Source organism: Oncorhynchus mykiss, chromosome 30 (assembly GCF_013265735.2).
Source record: "Oncorhynchus mykiss isolate Arlee chromosome 30, USDA_OmykA_1.1, whole genome shotgun sequence".
In the NCBI taxonomy this organism is placed as follows: Eukaryota; Metazoa; Chordata; class Actinopteri; order Salmoniformes; family Salmonidae; genus Oncorhynchus; species Oncorhynchus mykiss.
The window spans coordinates 38,213,494-38,229,681 of NC_050570.1; the positions used below are offsets into that span (position 1 = coordinate 38,213,494).

The window sequence follows — 16,188 nt, forward strand, 5'->3', positions numbered from 1 at the left end:
AGTGAAACGAATGCTGCGACCGCCATTTGCTGATCTCACACTAATATGGAGTAGCCTATCTATGTGCGTTCAAGTGTTCCGGATGTCATATAGATCAATACATTGTAAACTGCATAGTTGTGTGCTTGTGAATGATACCTACATAGTGGATCACGACTTGTTTATGAAAGCAAAACCTGGGAAGGATTTCTGGACTGGATAGATTAATAAATTAAATTCCTCACTCACATGTGTGAATTATGTAATAACCCAGTATCCAGCAAATATACATGGGTTTTTATCATTGCCTATATTAGATTTTACCAGACATATATCCACCTCCATACAACAGGAAATGACAAACCTCTGATGGTTGAGTCTGATATGTAAACATAGCAGAGGTCATCAGGCTCCAAATTCAGTATTAATCCCTGGTTTAAATCCACTCCATGTGTTCCACCCCAGTTCAATGCACATTGGATTAATGCTGCATTCATAACCAAGTGGGAATTTGGAATTTATCCTTATGCCTGGGATAAACCACTTGAACACCCCTCCAACTGGTAATTACTTGTCTGAAATTATCATCCCTGAGCTCCGAAGTCTCACACAATCTGACCTCTGATGTCACTTACTAAGGAAATTACCTCGATAACAGCATTTTCGGCTTTAAATGCAACAACAAAACATTATTTATAATAAGCAATCTATTAATATGGTTTTTGAACACTATAATTAGTTTACAAGCTGTACTTTTAGTTTATGGTTGATGCAGCTTGTTGGCCAATCAGCATTTCTCAACGAGTTCAAAGCATGTGAATGCATCCAAATGGTATTTAAGATTTCTTATTTTTTCTTTTAAAAAAATGTAACAATTATTTTCTCCCCAATTTCATGGTATCCAATTGGTAGTTACAGTCTTGTGTCATCGCTGAAACTCCCATACGGAGAGGCAAAGGTCAAGAGCATCCCCCTGAAACACAACCCCTGAAACACAACCCAATCAACACCCAATCAACACACTGCTCCTTGACACAATGCTCACTTAACTCAGAGGAAACACCGTACACCTGGCGACCGTGTCAGCGTGCACTGCACCCGGCCCACCACAGGAGTTGCTAGTGCGCGATGGGGACAAGGACTTCCCTGCCGGCCAAACCCTCTCCTAACCAGGACGACACTGGGCCAATTGTGCGCTGCTCCACGGTTCTCCCGGTCGCGGCCAGCTGCAACAGACTCTGGACTCGAACCCAGAATCTCTAGTGGCACAGCTAGCACTGCAATGCAGTGCCTTAGACCACTGCGCCACTCGGGAGGCTGTATTTACGATTTCACAACCAGGGAAGCAGGTAGCCTAGCAGTTAAGAGCGCTGGGCCAGTAACCAACCCTAATTGGTCCTTTAAGTTGCACTGGATAAGAGTGTCTGCGAAATGACTAAAATGTAAAAAATGTATGGTGATTACCACCTTCCCACTTGGTTATGAATTCAGCATTACAGAGCCAACTCTGGTGAGGGACAGAAAAAGAGAGTCGTCAGAAATATCTCCCTTAGTTCTTCTCAGGTTTCATTACAGTAACACACACACACACACACACACACACACACATGTGCAGGCATACATAAAAACATGTGCATGTGTACACACAAACACGTTTACAAATGCAGACACAAGCACTTCTTTCTCCCTGCTGCCTTCTCTGATGTCAGATCAAAGGCTGTATTGAACAGAGGGGGAGAGAGGGTGCTATAAATGTTATGAGTTCTGTCACAATATACTGCATTGCCATGCATGGTGGACAACAGTGCATTCAGAAAGTATTCAGACCCCTTGACTTTTTCCAAATGTTGTTACAATACAGCCTTATTCTAAAATGTTTTCATCATCAATCTACACACAATACCCCATAATGACAAATCGAAAACAGGTTTTTAGAAATTTCTGCAAATTTCCCACAGCTGACAGTGCGTGTCAGAGCAAAAACTAAGCCATGGGGTCGAGGGAATTGTCCGTAAAGTTCTGAGACAGGATTATGTAGTGGCACAGATCTTGGGAAGGGTACCAAAAACATTCTGCAGCATTGTCCCCAAGAACACAGTGGCCTCCATCATTCTTAAATGAAAGAAGTTTGGATCCACCAAGACTCTTCCTAGAGCTGAGCAACTGGGGAGAAGGGCCTTGGTCAGGCAGGTGACAAAGATCCCGATGGTCACTCTGACAGAGGTCCAGAGTTCCTCTGTGGAGATGGGAGAACTTTCTCCACAGAAGGACAACCATCTCTGCAGCACTCCAACAATCCGACCTTTATGGTGGAGTGGCCAGACAGATGCCACTCCTCAGTAAAAGGCACATGACAGTCCGCTTGGGGTTTGCCAAGGCACCTAACGACTCCCAGACCATGAGAAACAAAATTCTCTGATCTGATGAAAGCAAGTTTGAACTTTTTAGCCTAATGCCAAGCATCACGTCTGGAGGAAACCTGGCACCATCACTACGGTGAAGCATGGTGGTGGCAGCATCATGCTGTGGAGATGTTTTTCAGTGGCAGGGACTGAGAGACTAGTCAGGATCGATGGAAAGATAAACGGAGCAGAGAGATCCTTGATGAAAATCTGCTCCAGAGCGCTCAGGACCTCAGACTGGGCGAAGGTTCACCTTCCAACAGCACAACAACCCTAAGCACACAGCCAAGACAACGCAGGAGTGGATTCGGGACAAGTCTCCGAATGTCATTGAGTGGCCCAGCAAGAGCCCGGACTTGAAACCGACCGAAAATCTCTGGAGAGACCTGAAAATAGCTGTGCAGCGACACTCCCCATCCAACCTGACAGAGTTTGAGAGGATCTGCAGAGAAGAATGTGATAAACTCCCCAAATACAGGTGTGCCAAGCTTGTAGCGTCATACCCAAGAAGACTCTAGGCTGTAATCACTGCTAAAGATGCTTCAAAAAAGTACTGAGTAAAGGGTCTGAATATTTACGTAAATATGATATTTCAGTTGTTTAATAATAAATACATTTGCAAACATTTCTAAAAACCTGTTTTTGCTATGTCATTATGGGGTATTGTGTGTAGATTGATGAGGGGGGAGGGGGCAATTTAATACATACAAAAAAAAGGGCTGTAACTTAACAAAATGTGTAAAAAGTTAAGGGGTCAGTATACTTTCTGAATGCACTGTAGATGCTGCATCACTGCAGTGTGCCTATAGATTTCTATGATAGCCTATCGAATATGCCTGCAGTGTCATTCCCACACAATACTCATAGTAGAAACCTATCAGTCTCCTATAAAAGGACACACAATAATGTTATGAACAAAACTATTATTCAGGGACTGCAGCTGAAACTTACAGTACTTTTGCTTTGAAGGGTAGACATGTAGTTTATATTCATAGTAGGCATGTTGGCTGGAACTACTGTTTGACCTCGAGAGTGAAACAACTGAAAGGAAATTCTGAGAAAGTAATTGTATTTTTCTTGGAATATGCCAGATTTTGGACAGCCAGATGATTTATGGACAGAAAACATTCAGTGTTGCACAACAGAGCGTATGAAAAGCTTTCCTAACCACTCGTTCACCACAATGGGCTTGCCATATATATTCTGGGCCAATTACAGTTTACAGCAGTGACTATTTGCATATTGTGTTATTGAAATCTAAAAGGGAGACAGACACAAGACACATCCTCCCACAAACACTGTCCAACCACTAACCACACCCATCCCTTTTCTTATACAGCAATTCAGATGCATTACACTTTCGACTGGTTAAAACACTCACAAACTTTTCAACAAGTCATTAGAAATATTAAGGCCTCTGGCTCTTTGAATATAATTCTACCATTTATCTTTGGCCACATTCAAATCTTTGGTCCTTTTTAACACAATTATAGACCCATTCATTATCATCGTTTTTTTATTTGGTCTAGTCTTGCGGACTAAACTTCAATAGACTAGGGAGAAGGTTCAATTTGGTCTAACTAAAGTCAACAAAAACGGTTTCAAATTAAACAAAAGAAAAACACATTTATGTAATCCAAAATCTTTTGATAAAGATGAAACTCTTCATCTGATGGAACTTAAAATTAAGCCAAATTATAGAGTGTGCTGTTTATAAGAAAATGTCCACAATAGTCATTTCAGTCGAAATGAAAGATGCATCAGATATACAGAAACCAACAGTTCTGTACACATTGGGTGCTATAGAAGAATCAAGCTCGTTTTACAGTCTTTGGAAGGCATATTTAGAGTTGCACAACTCAGGCCCTCATGTTCTGCAGTCCTGCTGATTTCCGTTTCTCCCTGGGACTTTAAACTTACGATCTGGGAAATGGAAATCAGTCTCAGGGTTAAAAGGTAAGGAAGAAAACCTTCATACACTGCAACCCTTGAGGACCGAAGCTATGCACCACTGATGTATGTAGTGCATAAGACTGTATTTTCAAACATGTTTTGAGACTGAGATAACTGCCAAGCTAATGGCTCCTAACATCTAGCGGTAGTCTTGTCTTGCAGCCATGTACTCAACCAATGTCTTCACTAACTAACATTAGTATCCCCTGGTGCAAGGCCTTTCCATCTGATGCGTCACCTCGGGCTCTCCTCAGGGCATTGGGATGCGTTGTGTGTCCGTCTGTGATGTGCTGGGGATCTTGGTGCTGAGGAGAGAGTTGATGTAAGGCCAGATCCTGTCTGTCTCTGTGCCTGAGAAAGTGTGCAGGATGCCCTTTGACCTGGGGAGGACACACTTTACATGTAAAGTTGCATAAATACCATGTAGCATAATTACATTATATTGTAAGAACATTATAATTATATTGTAACTACATTGTCACTCAGTACTTCTGAGTACTGTATACAGGATAGTCAGGGCAAGCAATTTACACAATGCTTTTAAAAATGTGTCAGTGAAGTGGAGGGTGGACGTACTTATACAGGTCTATGATGGGCTTGGCCACGTCCTTGTAGTGCCTCAGTCTGGCCACTAGAGCCTCTGGTTTGTCATCATCATGCTGGATCAAAGGCTCCCCGCTGATGTCATCCCTGCCCTGGGGGGGGGGGGGGGACAACAGAACCATGACAACTGAATTATTATTATATCAATGACATAACCCCATGTAAAACGGTACACAGCTCACAGAGAGTTGTCTTGAACCCCACGCATTCAATACACTATTCCAAGGTATTACTGATCATTCACAAATACACGAGTTAGGAATATAATTATCTGGCATCGTATTTTCACAGCCTCCTGTAGCAACCATAGAAACCATTGCTTAGTGCAGGCTTTCCCAAACTCAGTCCTAAGTTTCTGATTTTAATCAGCTGCGTAGTGCAACCAGGGGGGCCCGCCCAACCAGGGAGGCCCGCCCAACCAGGGGGGGGGGGGGGGGGGCCGCCCAAGGACCGAGTTTGGGAAACCCTGGCTTAATGTTGGTTCTGTGGGAACAGACAGACTAGCCGGAAGACTAAACATGTGTAATGGCGATAATAATGGTGACAAAATAGGGAGGAAAAACAATGTTTTCTGACTTGTACGTGTGGAGGGTTGAAGCCCATGTTGTAGACCCTGCCGCTGGCTGGGTGGATCCAGCGGTCACTCAGCCTCTCCTTCAGGGTCTCATAGGGAATGTTGAGGCTGATGACCAGGTCCAGGTCACAGGTACTGTTCAGAGCCTTGGCCTGGGCCAGGGTACGGGGAAACCCTGGGGAGAGTTGGGAGATGAAGTACGGAGACTGAGGGGAGTGTGTGTGTGTGTGTGTGTGTGTGCGTGCATCTCACATTGATCCTGCACAACAACTTTATGGAAAATATTTATGTACAGTATTTTGTGTGACATCATAAAGGTCATATCGTTATGTAAACAATCCAAAGACCACATCCGTATCTGTTTCCCTTTAACCTACACTGATATGGACTGGTAGACATACTGCAAATACAGTATTTACTGTTGGTTCTTCTGGCCTGGCTGTGAGACTAGTTAATAGCTGCTTTCAGAGGGTGTAAACCTGCACTACTGTTTACAAACCTTGGACTGCTGCCTGACTGGCCTGTTTCAGCTTGTTTCTGGGTCAGACACAAACCTGTAAAGTCAATGTTTCATGATACCTTACTGTGCTCATGTGTTTTTGGTTGTTTGACAATTTATTAGCCCTCTAAATATTCTTGCTTTCACTACGCAGCTGCAAAAAGATCTTTGGAAGTGCATGTGCATTTCAAGGTGTGTGTATATGTGTGTGTGCGTGTGTGTGTGTGTGTGGTCTTACCATCCATCAGCCAGCTGTGGCGGGTCATCTCCTCCAGCCTGGGAAGTAGGAGCCGGGTCATCACATGGTCCGGCACTAGCAGACCCCTCTCTATGTAGGTCTTAGCCAGAACACCAGCGTCTGTGGAGGGAGGGAAATAATGAGGAGCAGGAGGAGGAAGAGGAGAAGGAGTCATCATCAATTCCCGATAAGTATAAAGTATTAAGACGTTTTCAGAAAGATTTCTAGTAAAAGAGGTGGACTTTTGGCTAGAGGTAGGGGGGCAGAGCAAACCCAGACAGGAATGCCCTCTGTAGCTTTAACACCTAAACGATTACCCATTCGCCCTGTTTTCTTCCCACCTCCATTTGTATTGCTTTCTTTACAGCAGTGAGTCACATAGCACATCTCATAAAGAGCTCCAGACCCCTCTAAACTCAAATCAGCAATAAATGATTCATGTCATTGAATGATCTACTGACCAAACTGGATCATGACAAATGTCGTTACAGGGGCTCGAATAAAAATGCATAGAGCCATAGCATAAGATTAATTGTGTCCATTCAGATTTTCCTAAGGTAGTCTCTCGGGTTTACAAAGTTTGAATGTAAGAGAATGTCTTCATTAATGTAAATAACTCCAGTATAGTAATTCTGGAAAACTGGGTTTAGTAAGGCATGGCCTTGACACGGCACTGTGACTGTAATTACAACCCCACACATGTTTTCACTGCCCTCCCTGCAACACATTTCATTTGTGGGCTAAAAAGATTGGCACAAGTTCGGATTAAAAATAGGCTCCAGAAGTAGTCAACTCAGAGAAATTCCAAACATACGTTTGCTATAGACTGTGAAGTTTCAGAGACTACTAACAAAGAACGTTTCATAACTTGGGATTCCTTTTTGATATGGATAGTGGATCATTTTAGTTTCTTATCAGATAGTAGATTTGCCATAGCCTCTAAATTCAACTAATGTTTTTGTCTCTTGGATGATAGGAGAGAAATGTGCCACTGTCCAGCCCAGTGCCAACTTGCAAGAGACTCTCTTCACCTCACCTCAACTTAGGCCTCTGCTGGTGTTACAATATTGTTGCAATTTATGGCTTAGGCTACTGGAGGCGAATGCTAGTTAGGCTACTATAGGCTAACATGAACAAATATGTAAGCTAGGTTGAAATAATACTACAAATAATAATAATAATAATACATATTTTAAGATAGGACACTGTATCCCTGAAAATCTGACCGTTTCTACAACCCCGCTGAGGATGACACATATGTGGCAAAAAACAATAAGCAAAAAAAAATAAAAATAAATATGCAATCAAAAAAACAGATAAATAAATGGTAAACAATAAATAGATGCATGTCTAATTATTTATCAAGAATAGGCCTACCTGTATTCGCAGCTATATTCTCCCGAACAAAGTCGCCACTGGACAGACGTGCCAGGCCAAATCTTTGAGCAATTCTCTCGGATATGGTCCCCTTTCCCGAGCCTGGTGGACCCATGATCACCGCTCGGAACAGTTTGGCCATCCTCCACTATAGCCTGCAACACCACGGACTGTATCTGTGTCTGGAGGAGACAAAATAAATAAGTCCAGGGTTGCTATAGCCTATACCTGCTGCCTTCAATGAAACATTGATAGGCCTAAGCATCTTTCAATGTTGCCCATGGTGTGCACTGTGCACCTTATTATCAAAGTCCGTGAACAGATACTTTCTGCTCGTTTTGAGTTAACAGGGACACTATATCAACAGTTTATTACACTGAATCTAACTTAATTGCCAATTTTCCCGAATTGGTTACGACTTAAAACGGCTACAGAAAAACGGAATTGTTAAAGAGCCCCATTCATCCAATCAGCTTGAGAAATCGAACTTTCCAGATTCCTGATTGTACAGATGGAGGATTTAAACTATGGCGGAAAAAAAACCACAACGGGGCAACAGTCAAGCGATGTAGGCCTACCTCACCGATGCCCACAATCCCTCCTCACCTTCGATTTATGCCTGTGTGTCCTGCAAAACGTATGCGTAATATAGCACGTAGTTCACTCAGACCAAGTCAGAAAATGTTTATTTTTCTGTTCCCAAGGGACATTAGCTTGTCTGCGTCTTTAAGAAAGGTTTTTTTCTCTGCGAATGAATGGAGGAGCTGCCTCAACGCCCTATTTCTCAGCACCTCCCAGACACACCAAGAAGAAAAAATGCGGATGACTTGTGCGCAGGAACTTGGTACAACTTGGGAATCTGGTACATGTAGTTTTCTATTGTGAGTAAGACGAATAATTTCGAATTGCAACCATATCATATGTAAGTGGCTGAAACATGAAAGGTAAAGGAGATACGCAGTCAGTTGCGTAACTGAATGCATTCAACCGAAATGTGTCTTCCACATTTTACCCAACCTCTCTGAAGGCTATAATATACTTATTTTAGAATATAATATAACCTGGGTCGATTAGAATGGAAGATCATCAACCATGCATAGTTTGTGTGACCCACCTCTACACTATTCCATACTATTAGGCTAGTAACTCACTTCACAGTATGAAAGTTCTCATCTTCATTTTCTATCCTCAATCTGCAACTTCCTGCATTGATTGAGGTTGTATTACTATGCAATTAAAGCTATTCAGATCTATTTTGGGGTTATATTTATTGGCAGTGGTGTAAAAAGTACCCAATTGTCATACTTGAGTAAAAGTAAAGATACCTTAATAGAAAATTACTCAAGTAGAGGTGAAAGTCACCCAGTAAAATACTGAGTACAAGTCTAAATGTACTTGGTTTTAAATATACTTAAGTATCAAAAGTAAATGTAATTGCTAAAATATTCTTAAGTATCAAAAGTAAAAGTAAAAATTCCTTATATTAAGCAAACCAGATGGCACAATTTGCATGTTTTTTTTATTTATTTAAGGATAGCCAGAGGCACACTCCAACACTCAGATATAATTGACAAAGAAAGCATTTGTGTTTAGTGAGTCTGCCAGAAAATAGGAAGTAGGGATGACCAGGGATGTTCTCTTGATAAGTGTGTGAATTGGCCAATTTTCCTGTCCTGCTAAGTATTCAAAATGTAAGTACTTTTGGGTGTCAGGGAAAATGTATGGAGTAAAAAGTACATTATTTTCTTTAGGAATGTAGTTAAGTAAAAGTTGTCAAAAATATAAATAGCAAAGTAAAGTACAAATACCGTCAAAACTAACTTAAAATACGTTAAAGTATTTTTACTTAAGTACTTTACACCACTGTTGATTGCCACGTTTCCAGATGGGGTAGGAAGTTGATAATGACGTAATGAATGGTAATAGGATAAATCCGAATTCATGAGTAAGAGACCTATTGACAAAACACTGCAAACTACAAAATAAACGCACTTGTTGACAGCAGCAGTCAATGCAGAGTGTAAACGGTAATTCCGGGTTGTCGGGGTTCCCTCTGAAACATTGGCCATCATCCATCATCATCATTACGCACTGAGACAGTGCCATTCCGCAACATTTGCGGACCAAGGCATCAAGGAATGTACTTGTTGCGAACCATACCGCGGCGTCAGTGTCCAAAAGCAGTCAAATGCTGCGCATGCACAACCTATTGGTGTCTTCAGTCAATGGAACCTGCCTAACCCATCACACGAAAAAAACTAGATTGGAAGATTATCAATTTACTCAGTTAGTTGTGCGGCGAGTCCCGGAAACATTGTTTTATTATTTTGTCACATGGCTGAGAGATTTCAATAACAACAAAAAATGGCGACAATCACGTTGTTCGATGTGGGTCTTGCTGCGTCATTAAAACTATTCACGTAAACACGGGAATGAAACGCGCAAAATGCAAGTAAGTAAGACTAATATCCGTCAGATATTGAACTACAAGTAAATATGAATAAGAATTGTTCATGTTAATTTCGATGCTTGGACTACATAGTATTTGTTTTTACCTAGAGAGGGGTGTGTGCAGGCTGGGCGTTAGCGTTTGTCAGCACAATAGTAAAACTCAATCAACACCAATAGCGTTGCTCTTTTACATGGTCTTGTTATTGAATATCAGAGTTATTATGGCAATGTATATATGTTTAAACATTTAAAATGATAAGACGGGCTATTTACAAAGTTTTTTTTTAAATAGCCTTACTCTTGTTGTATTTATAGAAAACAGCAACAAGCTTTCCCGACAACGTGGAGTTGAATATCTGGAACCATTGAAATGTGATGATTGCTTTCAATATTTTTCTTTCGCGTTTTAAACGTGTATTTAATGTATAGGATACCTGGTCTGCGCTTTGCGATTATTGAAGGGTCCGAGATACGCTATTATGATAATATACTAAGTACAGTCTATTGGGAGTTGTATATGCTATTTGCATTTTTACAGTTACGCAACTAATGTTATGTTTTGCTCGATTGAACTGTTGTTTCAACCTTGCGCAGCAGGTTATTTTTCAAGTAAGTGTTGGCAAGTGCTCCTGCAATTCTGTGATACCAAAACAGAACCAGCAAATCGAGTTGTTTACATGAAGCGGAGGGAGAAGGAGATAGGGAGGAGCCTCCTCCGGCGGGCTACGCGACTGGACTGCTGGAGAGCCTTCGCGCACTGAGGGCGGAACCCCAAGAACCATAACAAGTCCGACGTCAGCAATGTGGTGTCCATAAATTATGCAGTTCAAACACTACCGAGTAAACAGTGGTGACTTCGACCAATTAACAAGGTTTTATTCCTTTAGGCTACATGTATCTGTTGTATAGGAAATTATATTTCAAAGGGGTTTATGAAAAAGCTGATATGCTACAGTAGTTACACATGTATTGGTAGGTATTACAGTCATGTGAGGTGAGAAAGAAACATCTTACTAATGGTAGTAAAATACCTTTCTAGAATTCTATAATGCCTGTGTGGAATTCATAGCACATACACAATTCACAATTATATCCTGTGAAAATTTACAAAGTTTTGCAGATTTTGGTAACCTATTAGAGAAACCTCTTTACATTACTTCTGCATGCAATTGTGTTCTCGTTCTTGTAATGTGATACCATGAAATACATAAATACAGACATGATATTTGGATTTTACGTATTGTCAAACATCATAGTCATTTTGTTACTCCGATGACCTGGGCATGAAGTAAATGCACTTTCTGCAATGTCCAAAGGCACCCCCACCTGCCTGACCCTATACAGTGTCATGTCATTCTAAGTCCCTCTTTTGGCACGATTCCATCTGCAAAAGAATAGTGTGACTGACAAGATATTATTGTTGCTCTGGGCTCCAAGTCGTGTGTGTGTGTGTGTGTGTGCGCGTGTCATCATGTGTGAGCCTGGCATCATGAAGACGGATGGCATCTGACCCCTTGGATCACCATGGCTGATGTTGTACTGTGCTGGAACTCAGACCGATGGGGCTGCTGTCTCTTGGCTTCCTAACATGACATCCAGGCTGCCCTGGTTCAGTTATCACTGTGCTGATGCTGTCCATCTTAAAGGTACAGTACTGTGATAACTGAAGGATGGCTGCCACCTTGACACACCTGACCCACTTTGTGATGATGGATGGAGATGGTACTGCTGTATCGAAGGTGAAGTTTTTCATTGATATCACTGGTGCTCCCAACTTTAAAAAGTTAGGAGAACAACATAAAATGTAGGAGCACCAGAAAATACGATTTTTCAACTTGATTGAGATATAGCCTATATTGGGCCTACATGAATTCTAGCTCCCGAAGCACATGCTGTGCTCTATAAACTAATATGTAACCCTGGAAAGACAGTTGTTTATTGTAAAAAGCTGTACATGGTTATACAAGTACCTGTTATTGAAGTTACAAAGTTATTTGTAGAATAATAGGTTTCTACATTGTGTAAAAACACTATTTTCAAACCAGCATACTGCTGTACAATATCACACACACCCCTGCCAATAAAGACTATGGTGAGTCAATTTGTTTGGTCAATTCTTAAATTTAAATAAAAAAATAAAGTTGGTTCTGGGAGTATTCTAAGGGTGATTATTAGGATGCATAAACATGATTAGTGCTTCCCCCCCACAATTCTGGCCTTCAAATCGGCATAAATACTACCTTTAATAGAAACGGCTCTTCTCTAATTCTCTAGACTACTAGGTATTTAAGGTTCATAATACAAAACGTTCTCCATTTGAATTTTTTAAAATGACTATATCATTCTTATTCGTACTTATATTTGAATGTACTATTTTATTTGTTCCAAGTTAGCTCACAGATTTGAGGGTTTGTTAAGATGAGAGAGGAGATATTGTGCGTATCTCCGTTCTCCCGACTACAAGCCTTGCTCAACTTGTTTTACCGTCACAAACCACCGCCTCTAAAGACCGGGCTAAACCAAAAGAGTTTTTGGCCGCGGGGGTGTTCCAATCATAACATGCGGATGCTTGACCCACCTGTCCCCCGGGAAAGTTACGTGCTTGACCATGACGCTACCGAATCTAAGCTCGTCTTTTTCTCTGGTGCACTTGGAAACAGCATTACAGCGAAGGATAATTATAACAACAATTATTATCTGGGTGATTTTTTACAAGGCAACATTTTTTTTAAATCAAGGTTGCACAGCAAAATATTTACGATCATATGCAACCAAAATGGTCTCACATTATAATGTTGTGTCTTGATTTTCAATTGTAATACTTTATAAAGATTCACAAAGCCCAATGAGTGTAGCCTATGCTTTTCAAAATTGATTTGAATAGAATTGTTATTTTATGTAGAAAGAATGATGTATTACGTAATAAGTTGAAAGGGGGCAAATGTATGTTTTTGTAGCATTTGAATCATTCTTGTTTTTAAGAAAATGCAAATGAATTGGAAAGAAACTGATATGTATACATGTTGTTTCTAATAGTCATGATGTGTGGCCACGCACCTCTGATTAGATTTCTATCTATGGTGGAAAAGTATCAAATTGTCAAACTTGACTAAAAGTAAAGATACATTAATAGAAAAGGACTTAAGTTAAACTGAAAGTTACCCAGTAACATACAACTTGACTAAAAGTCTAAAAGTATTTGGTTTTAAATATACTTAAGTATCAAAAGTAAAAGTTTAAATCATTTCAAATTACTTAAGCAAACAAGACAGCACAATTTGTTTAACTGATAGCCAGGGGCACACTCCAGCACTCAGACATAATTAACAAACAAACCATTTGTGTGTAGTGAGTCCGTCAGATCAGAGGCAGTAGGGATGTTTTCTTGAGAAGTGTCTGAATTGGAACGTATTCCTATCCTGCTAAGCACTCAACATGTAAGGTGCTTTGGGTGTCAGGGAAAATAAATGGAGTAAAAAGTACATTATTTTCTTTAGGAATGTAGTAGATTAAAAGTAAAATTAGTCAAAAATATAAATAGTCAAGTATAGATATAGTACACAGAAATACTGCTTATGTAGTACTTTAAAGTTTATTTTGTTAATTACTTTACACCACTACATAATAGATACAAACATAGTTGTAAAAGTTATTAATACATTTTTAGTATGATTGAAGAATATAAATAACCTAAGAGTAGAGGTATTAACATAAGACTCCGGTTTGACACGTCTTTAGAATGTTAGACATACAGGAAGTCAATGCGGAAATCCCCCCCCAGACAGATAACCAAAAGATCACGCCACATCTTTTTCTCTCCCCCTCTCTCTGCCCCCACATTCCCCTTCTCTCATTCTCCCCTCTCTATACCCCCCCCCCCTCCCCCCCTTTTCAATGTCTCTGTCCCCTCCCTCACGGTTTGGTTTAACTGGACTGATCAAAGTTGTAAATGGTTTTGAGGGTGGGAAAGGTTTTTGAACCCTAATCGCCCAATTTGACTGTGGAGGATATGTCAATCAGTGGAACATCAATTTGGGTAATTAATAAAAACGCTGACAGATAAATGTAAACAAATAACTGTAAATAAAAGTCAACTTCTTATACCTGCTATTGAATTCTGTTTCACATCCCTATTTTTAAACTAAATATCAGCTTTCTCTTCTCGTATTAAATATCAGCTTTCTCTTCTCTTATAGCCGAGAAAGTAGTGGTTAGTTGATGGTGACCTATGGTTTTTGCTTTTCATTTACTACACTGTAAGGACATTCCATTCCCTTCCCTTGCCTTTCTTTCAGTTTACTGGAGACACTAAGGATATCTGTGAGTCTGGATGTTCCAGATGAAAGCTATAAAATCATTGTTATTCAACACCACAAAGTCTCATAATGAGTAGCCTTCTTAATAAGCACTTAAGTGATAGACACTTTCGTAACTATGTTTGATATGAATTGTACTATCAATCATACTGTATATGTTGTCAAAATCATCTAAATAGATGCTCACATTTTCACATACCCAGTGGCCTACATACCAGCATACAGTATTTTAAAAGTCAGGTTTTAACTAGTAAGCTTGTAATACATATAGGCCGATTACAGATAGATAGATGTGGCACTTTTTATTGTGTCAGTGACTACAACATTCTTGGGAAATATCTGCCTATGATTTCCGGAAAACGAACTCAGTTTCAACACATCAGATATGGGAGACGGGAAGTACCTCCACTACTGGCAAACGGAACCTCCCGTCCCTGTCCCATCGTAAAGGACCTGGCTCTCTATTTCCTCCCACCTCACTAGGAGGATGGTCAGTTTCCATTTGACTGTAGCCTCCTTTTTGGACTACAAGACGATACTGTAAATAAGAAATGTTGTTGATCATATGTGGTAATATTGACAATCAAAAAGATGATCAGATGGGAAAGAGATGGAGGTGCAGAATTACCATTTACATTTGACATTTTCAACAGAAAAAGCCTTTTCTCATCTTTTGAACAGATAAAGCTATGGGTCATGAATTAAATATGTAGGTTATTGAATAACATGGTCAGATACAAACAGGATTGTGACTGTGTTTTACTTACCAAGGACAATCAATGTTTCATGTAACACACAACTGGATGGAATTTTGACGATATTACCGTAACAGTCAGGAATTGATTTTGTTAAACATTCCATGTGTTGTAAATTCAATATGGAATTGCTTTTAGAGTCAGAGTGTGTTTGCATTGAGGCACCGAGTGCCTGGTAAAGAGGCAAGATACACTATATATACAAAGTATATGGATATCACTTCAAATTCATTTGCTTATTTCAGTCACACCCGTTGCTGACAGGTGTATAAAATCGAGCACACCACCATGCAATCTCCATAGCCAAACATTGGCAGTAGAATAGCCATCCTGAAGAGCTCAGAGACTTTCAATGTGGCACCATCATAGGATGCCACCTTTCCAACAAGGCAGTTTGTCAACTTTATGTCCCGCTAGATGTGCCCCGGTCAACTGTAAGTGCTGTTATTGTGAAGTGGAAACCACTAGGTACAACAATGGTTCAGCTGCGAAGTGGCACACAAGCTTACAGAATGGGACCGCCGAGTGCTGAAGCGTCTGTCCTCGGTTGCATCACTCACTACTACTGAGTTCCAAACTGCCTCTGGAAGCAACGTCAGCACAATCATTTTTCGTTGGGAGCTTCATGAAATTGGTTTCCATGGCAGAGCAGCCTCACACAAGGCTAAGATCACCATGTGCAATGCCAAGTGTCAGCTGGAGTGGTGTAAAGCTCGTCGCCATTGGACTCTGGAGCAGTGGAAACGCATTTTCTGGAGTGATGAATCACGCTTCACCATCTGGCTGTCCGATGGATGAATCTGGGTTTGGCGGATGCCAGGAGAACTCTACCTGCCTGAATGCATTTTGTGTAGTCTTTTATGACATTTATAATTATTTTCTCAAACCCCTTTGTGTTTATTGTAGCCCTTTCATGCAGTCAAATCACGAGTGGCCTCATGGGTGAAACGTTATGAATGTTTTCAATAATTTCCTAATTACCTTCCATAAAATATAAGGAATGGTTCCATCCCCAATGGCAATACTCTTACGCACGCACGC

The 16,188-nt window shown here is 40.6% G+C and overlaps 1 protein-coding gene and 1 long non-coding RNA gene across 5 annotated transcripts; one reads left to right on the top strand and one right to left on the bottom strand.

Annotated features, from left to right (window-relative positions):
- Positions 1–3,433: 3,433 nt before the first annotated feature.
- On the bottom strand, positions 3,434–8,441 carry LOC110521798 (adenylate kinase 4, mitochondrial). 4 transcript variants are annotated; one of them, XM_021599672.2, is made up of 7 exons: positions 8,232–8,441; positions 7,626–7,807; positions 6,249–6,368; positions 5,514–5,686; positions 4,911–5,029; positions 4,573–4,714; positions 3,434–4,304 (listed from the first exon to the last, which is right to left on the bottom strand). In XM_021599672.2, exons 2-6 carry the CDS (start codon positions 7,765–7,767, stop codon positions 4,585–4,587), a joined length of 684 nt encoding a protein of 227 aa, XP_021455347.1. In that variant the 5' UTR covers positions 7,768–7,807; positions 8,232–8,441; the 3' UTR covers positions 3,434–4,304; positions 4,573–4,584. The 4 variants fall into 4 exon arrangements, with proteins under 4 accessions (XP_021455347.1, XP_021455346.1, XP_036825065.1 ...); XM_021599671.2 differs by having other exon boundaries at positions 3,434–4,714; XM_036969170.1 differs by having other exon boundaries at positions 3,434–4,714; positions 8,204–8,433.
- Positions 8,442–9,618: 1,177 nt separating this feature from the next.
- Positions 9,619–11,310, top strand: LOC110521799. The gene is made up of 2 exons (XR_002473216.2): positions 9,619–10,077; positions 10,392–11,310. It is a non-coding gene; the product is annotated as an uncharacterized LOC110521799 (long non-coding RNA).
- The last annotated feature ends 4,878 nt before the right edge of the window (positions 11,311–16,188 follow it).

Excerpts from the sequence above, each read along its gene's own strand:
- LOC110521798 (XM_021599672.2), bottom strand. The coding sequence starts at position 7,767 with ATGGCCAAACTGTTCCGAGCGGTGATCATGGGTCCACCAGGCTCGGGA. Across the intron at positions 6,369-7,625 it reads GAATATAGCTGCGAATACAG|ACGCTGGTGTTCTGGCTAAG; the intron begins GTAGGCCTATTC and ends CTCCCTCCACAG. Across the intron at positions 5,030-5,513 it reads TCAACCCTCCACACGTACAA|GGCAGGGATGACATCAGCGG; the intron begins GTCAGAAAACAT and ends CCCCCCCCCCAG.